The 9,695-nt window shown below is 43.0% G+C and overlaps 1 protein-coding gene across 2 annotated transcripts; it reads left to right on the top strand.

Annotated features, from left to right (window-relative positions):
- Positions 1 to 3,159: 3,159 nt before the first annotated feature.
- SVBP (small vasohibin binding protein) lies at positions 3,160 to 9,079 on the top strand. Of its 2 annotated transcripts, none has more exons than XM_019643668.1 (3): positions 3,160 to 3,240; positions 4,005 to 4,154; positions 8,706 to 9,079. In XM_019643668.1, the coding sequence occupies exons 2-3, from the start codon at positions 4,041 to 4,043 to the stop codon at positions 8,790 to 8,792; spliced, it is 201 nt and encodes a 66-aa protein (XP_019499213.1). In that variant the 5' UTR covers positions 3,160 to 3,240; positions 4,005 to 4,040; the 3' UTR covers positions 8,793 to 9,079. The 2 variants fall into 2 exon arrangements, with proteins under 2 accessions (XP_019499213.1, XP_019499215.1); XM_019643670.1 differs by lacking the exon at positions 3,160 to 3,240 and adding an exon at positions 3,247 to 3,374.
- The last annotated feature ends 616 nt before the right edge of the window (positions 9,080 to 9,695 follow it).

Genomic DNA, 9,695 nt, shown 5'->3' with positions numbered 1-9,695 from the left:
ATGCCCTAGGGGATCAACCTGTGGTGTCAGGAGTCAGTGGAAAATGTTCCAGCCTCGCCCCCTCAGAGGGAATGTTCTGAACCGTAGTCTACATGATTCTCAGACAGTTCCAGATGGGAGGAGCACAGTAGCCCATGGTCATCAGTAGCTCAATAATGCACATTTGATTGGTTTTTCTCACTTTTCTTCTCACTCGATATTTCTGATTCCTGGAATCACCTCCTAAATAAACTCTTTTTTTTAATTTTTTTTATTTTTTATTGGGGAATTGGGGGAATGGGAACAGTGCTGGGGAATTGGGGGAAGGGGAACAGACAAGTTGCTGTCGTTTTGTTCTTCAGTCTAGTTGTGGAGGACGCTGCTTCACTGGTCCAACTTGGCACCATCATTGCGCTCTTCCTGGGCGAGGCAGATCAGTCGCCGGCTTCTGGACGGCCGCTCACTGCGGCTGCTGGCCGCTCACGCTGGCTGCTGGCTACACACGGTAGCCCATGGCAACCCACTGCCACAGGGGCTGCAGCCTACGCCGTCGCCGGCAACTCACGGCAGCCCAGCTCCAGGTTGAGCTGTTGTTCAGCATCTTAGCTGTGGAGGGCAGTGTCACTGGCCCTCATATGTGGGATCCGAATCGGGCCCCTCTGGTGTCCTAAGCCAGTTCTTAACCATCGCGCCACTTGGCCGGCCCCTAAATAAACTCTTGTATGGAAGGACTTGTCTCACACTCTGATTTGGGTGGATTACAAATTAAGACTGAAATTTATCCAGACTGAGTCACAGAGCTCCAGTACAATCATTCACTGCTGTGTGGTAGACCATTGTATGAATATACCAACAGTTTGTCCATTCCCTTGTTGATGAAAATGTGGGTTGTTTCTGGACTTTTGCTTTTACAAATGATGCTGCTATGAACATTCTTGATACATGTTTCCTGGTTCACATGTGCAAAAGTTTCTCTAGGACAGCAGTTCTCAACGTGTGGTCTGTGAGCTGTGGGAGTCCCTGAGACACTTTTAGGAGGTCCCCCAGTATCATTACATTCCATTGTTGTCTTTTTCACTGTGTTGACATTTTCAATGATGCTGCAAAAGCAATAATTTTTAAGGTACATAAATCATGCCATTACTACACCTATCAAATTAACAATAATTCCTTAATATTATTTAATATCCAGTCTATGTTCACATGTTTTCAGTGGTGTCAGTCATGTCTTGCTACACATGGTTTGTTCAAGCCCAGTCCACACATACTACTGGACAATTATTTTGGCCCATTGCCACCTATAAGTGCAAAGTAACTTTCTCTCTCTCTCTCTCTCTCTCTCTCTCTCTCTCTCTCTCTCTCTCATTCTCTTTCTCACACACACACCTCTAACTTATCCTCTTCCTCATCCTTTCCCTAGCCAACTCATCATACCTTCACATTTATCAGTGGCTCCACTATTTTTCCAGTCTTTTAGTTTGGTTTTTCCACTCCTTCCAATCTGCTTAATTGGCTTTTTAAAGCCTACCAAAAGTCCCTGTCTCCAGCTGTAATCTAACCCAGAGGTTGCATGAGCTATATAAACTGTACAACATGACACAAATGTAAAGTACCACTATTATGCAAAGATTTCTGAAATCGAATCTGGCTTGGTTATTTTATTAATGATAATCCGATTAACATTTATATAGAATTTTAAACATAACATTTATTATACTTCCTCTGATTGAAAAGAGACAGTATAAATCTTGCTAAAATATAAATGTCCAAAATGTAGAAATTTTGGAAAATACAGAAAAGCACAAAAAAGATAAAAGTAACCTCTACTCTTAAAGTAATCAGGATTTACATTTTGGTTTGTTTTCATCCAGCCTCTTTTCATGTGCATATGATAATATTTTTGAAACAATAAAACAAATATTGTGATTGTTATATTATGCCAATAAACATTCTTCTATGTCATTTTAATGGCTACATAGAATCCCATTATAGCTATCCTAAAATTTATTTAATCAACCCCTATTATAAATGTTTTTGTTGTTACCAGTATTTTACTGATTATTTAGTTAGACTAACTTAGAAGTAGAGTTACTGAGTCAAAGGTTATGCTCATTTTTAAAAATTGTAGTAAAAACCACACAACATAAAATTTACCATCTTAAACCATTTTTAAGTGTACAGTACAGTAGTATTTATATTCACATTGTGTAACAGATCTCTAGGATTTTTCCATCTTGCAAAACTGAAACTCTCTATCCATTGAACAACTCCCTTTTTCCTGCTCCCCCAAACCCCTGGCAATTATCATTCTACTTTCTAAGAGTTTGACTACTTTAAACATCTCATAAAAATTAAATCATGTAGTATTTGTCTTTTTGTGGGGTTGTGCTCATTTTTAAGGCTTTTGATATATAATGCTAAACTGGATTCCAAAAAATTTGAGACAATTTACACTTTGAAAGTGTATGAATGTCCATCTGGGCTATACCCTCACCTCATTAGTTTCAATTCTTGCCAAGTCCCTAGAGGAACAAACTTAGTGTGACGTTGAACAAGTCAGTTAACTTCTCAGTGCCTCTGTTCCTCTATGTGTAAAATGGGGATAATAGTATATTATTATGCATGTATATTATTACACATACTTATTATGAGGAATACATGAGTTAATAAATGTGAAGCTCCAAGAACAGTGCCTGGCACATAAAAAGCCCAGAAGAGAGGTGGCTATTATTAGACTGAACAGGTTTTCTGTTGTCAAAGCATGTATCACCATTTTCCTCAATTCTTGCTAATCTAATAACTTTAAAATGACAGCCAGCTATCTTAATTTGTAAAGTTATTGTAAATAATTGTAAAATTGTAATTGTAAAAAAATTGTAATATTATAGATTATCAATGAGCTTGAACGTTCTGTCACTGTGGCCAAAAGGATCTCACTTGATCTACCTAATAAGCTCAGAAATTAAGACAACAATCAGCATCCCCACTTTTAGAATTAAAAACCTGAGGTTCAGAAAGTTACAATTCTAGTCCCCGGTTTCAGATCTCACCCTCCAGAGCCTCCAGCTGTCCCAGAAAATACTCCCGGGAAGAGCTTTTGTTAAGCGTCCCCAACCCCAGCCCCAACGCCTACGCCGGGCATCCAGACAGGCTCCCTGCGCACGCGCGGCTCTGTCTGAGGGTGGGGCCTCGGAGGGCGCCGGCCCCGCCTCCAGCCCCGCCCAACCCGAGGTGCGGCTGCTCGGGACTGCAGGCACGGAGGTAGGGAAAGGCGAGGGTTCCCCGTATGGGGCCGTGTCTGCGACGCGGCGGGGCCCCCAAGTCCTGAGGCCGGGAGGGGAGGCGCCGACTCCCGAACGCCGCCCGCCGCCATTTTGCACCCGAAGGGAGCAGCGGTAGGACGGAGCCTCCCCTGGGGCCGGGCTTGGGCCCGGGGCTGGCGGGACGGTGGGGGGCGGGCCTGGGCCGGACGTCGCAGAGCGGGGACCCTGCAGGCAGGACTCGGACGTAACTGTCCAGCAGAGCAGAGGAAAGCCCTAGCCCGTAGGCTGGAGCCTGCGCGATGCTAGGGTATCCCTGATACCCCGCTGCGAGACCTCGGCTGGCTCGCCCCCCTGGGCCTCGGTGTCCTCGTAATTATAACAGTCCCACGTTGGGTACCGAACGCTCCAGTGTATGAAAAGCTTTCACATGGGTTTTCTTATTTGATCTTCACACAGCAGTTCTTGGAAGGAAGCCAGGGAATGCACTATTGTCCCAGAAAACTAAGACTCAGAATGGGGAGATTTACCTGGGAACGCCCAGCGAGGTCGAGGCGATGGGACTCAGGTGTTATTCCTCCAAGTACAGTGCCCTTTCTACCGGGCCACTCAGCCTCAGCTGTTAAAGGAAGGGGCTGAGCTATGGCATTAGGCGAGTGATTGGCAATTCTTTTACTTTTCTTTCTTCCTCCTTCCCTTCCCCTTTCCCATCTTCTTCCCCTTCCTCCGCTCTTCCTTTCCTTTCTCCCTTTCTGTACCATCCAGGTCAGAGCTGACTAAGAAGTATTCAGAAACGAAGTCATGGACCCACCTGCACGCAAAGAAAAATCCAAAGTGAAAGAACCTGTCAGCAGAGTTGAGAAGGCCAAGCAGAAATCAGCCCAGCAGGAGCTGAAGCAAAGACAAAGGGCAGAGGTGAGATTGAGGAGGGGACCTGCATACCTGTTGTCTGCTGGAGACAATGCTAGAGAAATAGGAGAGAGAAGAACTGTGATGGGGAGCCTCACCTGCTTCCAGGCAAAAAGCTGTCCTCCCAGGTTTAGAGAGGAGATGGTTGCCATCCCGAATGGTGAAGTGACAGCTCAGAGTCACATGCCAAGTTAGTGTCAGAACCCCGACCAGTATCAGGTCTCCAGATGACTCCTGGAGCAGAGCTTTTGTGGTCGCGACCCAAGGGAAGGAGGAAAGGAGAAAGAGAAGGAACATGTAAGGGAGGGGGTTCAGAGTGAGAGAGAGCAAGTGTCAGACACCCCAGCCCAGATGTTCCTTCTGGATTTGGCCCAGAGAGTAGCTGCTCATAACCAGGAAGGAGAGGCCCAAGCTTTCCACCCACCAGTGTGTCCTTTGTTCAGTCAACTTACCATCAATTTGTGAATAAAAAGCTTAAACTGTTTACACTGCCTAGGTTGAACCACATCCAGACATGAGTATTTTATTTTAGTATTTAATATGAAGGGAAAGCTTGATACACTTTTTTCTCTCTTTCTGTTTGTTTTATTCATTTCTTCCTCTCTCCCCTCCCCCTTTTTGGAGAAATTAAAAAATACAGAAAAATAAAATATTATAATAAGCACCTGGGTATTCTGCACTCCAGATTGGCAGTGGTTAACATTTTGTCATAGTTGCCTGGAGACTTTTTAAAATAAGATAAATAAAAATTACATTTAAATTTGAAGCCCCCTTTTGTCCATTTCCTGTCTTATACTCTTTTCCCCTCCCTATGGGCAACCACTATTTTTTACATTCAAATATATTAATAGATATCCTTGAACAATATACAGTATTCTTTGGCATTTAAAATTTTATATTAATAAAATTCCATGTTTTATATTGCATTTTGCTTACATTATGTTTTTTGGAGCTATTCATGTTAATGTAAGAATCTAGTTTATTGCTCATCACTGCTTACAGTAGCCTGTTTTACGAATCCACTTTAGTATTTACCCGTTCCTCCAGCGATGAACATTTAAATTTTTACTGTTTTTTTGCTATCACAAACACTGCTGTAGTGAAAAACTTTTAGATGTCTTCTTTGGCACCTGTGCTAGAATTTCTGTAGGGCATGTATAACTAGAAATAGAACTATTGGGTATGTTTCAGTTTTACTAGACGTTGCCAGATTTCTTTCAAAAAGATGGTACAGGTTTGTACTGGCATTAGCAATGTAAGAGATGCTCACTTCTTTTCTAACACTTGACAGTGGCAGGCTTTAAATTTTTGTTAATCTGATCCATTCATTAAACAAATATTGAGCTGCTACTATGTGCCAGGCACAGTTGTAGGAACTTGAGATGCATGACCAGACAAGGCAGAGGAGAATCCCTGCCTGTGGAGCTTGCATTCAATGAGAGAGGCAGGCGGTAAACATAATAAGTAATTTTAATAGTGTGTTTGAACTTAATCCATAAACTGAAATCTACCTTTGGATTAAGGCAGATCATCTGAGAACTAGGGACCTGGACTCTAACAAATTGTTGTCGTCCCCTTTCCTTCACCTCCCTGTCCCCACCTGGATCCAGGCCCCTGATGGTTTGACTGTGTTGCACTTAGGTGAGTGGTTGGAGGGCTGTCCTTTGTGCACACCATGGGCTAGATGTCCTTACTGATGCCCTTCTGGTGAGGTTCCACAGGTTGGATTTATCTGACTTCAAATCCCAGCTCCTCTGTAAATCCCAGTTCTTCCCGTGTGACCTTGGACAAGACACTTAACCTCTCTGAGCCTCAGTTCCTCCTTGGTAAAATGAGGATGAGATCTACCTCACAAGATTGTTATAAAGGATGGAAATGTTACAGGGAAGCACTTGCACAGGGCCTGGCACAGACAGAGCACTCAGTAAATGGCAGCAGTTGTTATCGGGGATCATTGTGCTTCCAAGCAGTCGGCTTGCTTTTAGTGTGGGGACTCTGAGCTGAACAACTGATTGTGTTTATGTTGACTTGCTGAAATGTAATACTGGATTTGCACGCTAGCAGCAGCTGGCACTAGTTGAGCTCTTCAGATGTGCAGACACGGGGCCAACCTGCACATGCATGACCACATGTAGTGCTTACACCAGGGCTTTACTGTTACTCAGGTATTGGTATCACTCACATTTTAACCTTGGTAAATCCTTCCTGCAGTGAGGTAGGGAGATATCAGATCCATGACTCTGTGAAGTAGAAGGTATCCTCATTTTGAAGTGAAGTGACATGACCAGAATCCCTAATTCATGAGGAATTGAGGGGCACGACTGCCATCTAAACAGAACTTCTGTCCTTCATCTCCTGGTTTTTGCTTTGCCCTATGGCTGCCTTGCTGTTTTCCGTTTTTGTGTTGCCTGGAATGTAATCTCCTGAAAGGGGAATGTGACAAGACCCCTTGTGGGGAGGCAGAGACATAGTTTCCATTCAGTTCTGCAAGGATGCCGCATTCCAAAAAGTTAGCTGTGAATGAGAGATGTGCGGGTGACTGGGAACAGAAGGCACACTTGGCAGTTCAAGCAGCATTTGCCACTCTTGGTGACTCTTTCCTTCTTGAAAGTCTTTTTTTCCTTAGTTCGGACCTCCTGACCAGTTTTGAGTCTCTTTTTTTTTTTCTCTGCTTATTTTATTTTCCCCCTTCTCCTACTAGCCTGCCTCCTTGATCTGGTGGTTTCCAAGAAGCTATTTAATATTCCTCTCAGTCCCTAGGACAGTAATGTGCAGATTACAAATTTAAAGCATGAATGAATGAAGCAGAGGTTTAAAAAAAGTGTGTGTGTGTGTATAAAATGTGTGTGTGCAGCTTAAAGAAGATGAATAAAACAAACACCCTTGTACCTACCCCCCAACTACAGAAATAGAACATGACCGATCACTTCTCCTTGGGCCCACTCTGGTCATGTCCCCAACCCTTCCCAGTAGCAGTACCCTCACCTCATTCCTTAATTTCATGCTAATCACTTCCTTGCTGTTTCTTATTAATTTACAATTTCTGTGTGTACTCCTAAATGATATTTTGTAGTGTAGTCTAGTTTTGCATGTTTCTGAACTTTATATCTGTTTCTGTTGTCTGTGACTGGCTCTCTTCATTCAGCCTCTTTTCTTAAACCATTCAAATTTACTCACTTGTTTTTATTGTGGTAACATATATAAAACATAAAACTTAACCATTTTAACCACTGGTATTATGTTCTTGAAGAATCGTTGTGTAGTTGTGTGTAACTGTTTTCATCACTGTGTGGAATTTCATTTTCCTTAAAGATTATAGGCTCTTGCCACAATAAAAAAACTTGTGATAAAAAGATTATAGGATCATTCACACTTACTGTTTATTCTAGTCTTGATCATTTTGCTTTCTAGGAGTTGATTTCATTACCTTTCTAAACTTATTGACACGAGGTTCATAATGCTTTGTTGTAATCTCCATTACATCAGTAATTATGTTTTCTTTTTAATTCTAATAGTATTTATTTGTGTCTGCTCCCTTTTTATCTTGATCCTTCATGTCAGAGGGTTGCACAGTTTGCTTTAGTATTTTCAAAGAACCATCTTGCAATTTTGGTGATCCCTCTCTATTATACATTTGGTTGCCCTTTCATTAATTTCTGCACTTATTTTGTATTTTCTGTGTGTCTCACTTCTCAGTTTCTTTTTTTCTCCTTTCTTGTCTTCTCCTTAATTACTCAAGTTATTTCCTCTGTACACAAACATGCCCCTTCATTTTTTTCTTTTACAAATTGGGAAGTTTTATGACGTTCCCGTTCTTTAGTGGAGACATTGATACTAGAAGGATAAAGAAAGGTGAGGCGTAAGGTCGATCCCCTGCCTTTACCTTGGAATGTCTCTCGCTGTTTTCGTTCCACCCAACTGCCTGCCCTAGATCCTGTCCCCACTACCCCCTCCCTGTACTGTTGCAATAGATGCCTCCTATAATCTGTGGCCTATAATCTCCTCCCCCCACTCCATCCCACACATGGTCTCCAGCTCTCTTTCCCAAAGCCCACATATAACCAAGTTGCTCCCCAGCACACTTACGTTTGCTGGCTCTCCGAAGTCAGCCAGATAAAGTTTAGATCCCTTGGCATGGCATTTAAGGCCCAACATACCGCTTTTCTCCTTTTTTCTAGCTCCTTAAACCCCACTCTATAATATCCTTCATATTAGCATACTTGAAGTTTCCAGGACGAATCCTGTACTTTTAATTAATTAATTAATTAATTTATTTAATCATAATATCCCTTCCTTCCCCTATCACTTATCAAGTCCCTTCCCCAATCTCTCTACCTGTTCAAATCCTACTGATCCTTTAAAGGCCAGATTAAGCCCCTGCTTCATTGCTTCGTTCCTGATATCCCAAATGCAATTAATATCTACTTCTCCTGTTCCTTTGTCACTGTCCCTGCATTACTGGTGCAGTTCTGGCATTTTCACGTGACACAGCCTGTTGTGTCTGAAGATATGTTGAGCGGCCGCCTCCATTGCGACACATGTTTTTCTCCCATTCAGATCTATGCCCTCAACAGAGTCATGACGGAACTGGAGCAGCAGCAGTTTGACGAGTTCTGTAAACAGATGCAGCCTCCTGGTGAGTGAGCCGCCAGCGTTCAGTGGAGCTGGGGCCCTGGAGGCTTTGTGTGTGACCTACCAGTTTTAAGCTGAGATGGCCCATTTGGAGCCTTACAAAACTAGACAAGAAGACACTTGTGTTATTCCTAAAACTGGACAAATCTGAACTTCCTATATGTAACTTCTGCTTCACTGGTTCCTCCAATCTGAATTGGCCCAGTGTTTGCTGAAGAGACTTGTTTTATTCTTTTAAGACAGTGTTGTTGTTTTTTAACCTTTTTCTATTGTTTGAGAAAAAAAATCAGTGTTTCTTGTGAAACTGCAAATCTTCAAAAATACAAATAAACTATTAATAAAATGTGCATTTGCTCATACTTTAGTTTGGGGATGCCTAGCCATAGAAGGTGGAGTCAAAAAGAATGTACTAGGAAGAAAAAGTGGAGGTGAGCAGAGGAAAGCCTTGCTCCTTCAGAAGGGGAGCGGAGAGGAGAGGGGAGAGAGACGTGGCTACTTCCAGTTCTCATTTTTCCTGGGCTGAAGCTCCGCAGCCCCTCCTGCCCTCCATTTTATCCACACAGGTGTAAGTCTGTGCCATCTGACTCCCGGATGAGCCACTGCTCAGGGTCAGAGGCTGGCAGCAAGGATCTGCTTAATTGTGAGGGGCGACAGCTAGCCCTGGACCTGCACCAACAGGGAGGCAGGGCAGGTACTATTTTTTAAAAAAGAAATTTTATTGGGGAACAGTGTGTTTTTCCAGGACCCATCAGCTCCAAGTCAAATATTTGTTTAAATCTAGCTGTGGAGGGCATTTTTCCAGGACCCATCAGCTCCAAGTCAAGTAGTTGTCTTCAATCTAGTTGTGGAGGGCACAGTACCTTGGCCCATGTGGGAATCGAACCCACAACATTGGTGTTATGAGCCTGCGCTCTA

This window comes from Hipposideros armiger, unplaced genomic scaffold (assembly GCF_001890085.2).
Source record: "Hipposideros armiger isolate ML-2016 unplaced genomic scaffold, ASM189008v1 scaffold_82, whole genome shotgun sequence".
Lineage (NCBI taxonomy): Eukaryota > Metazoa > Chordata > Mammalia > Chiroptera > Hipposideridae > Hipposideros > Hipposideros armiger.
This window is presented reverse-complemented; position numbering and strand designations above follow the sequence as displayed.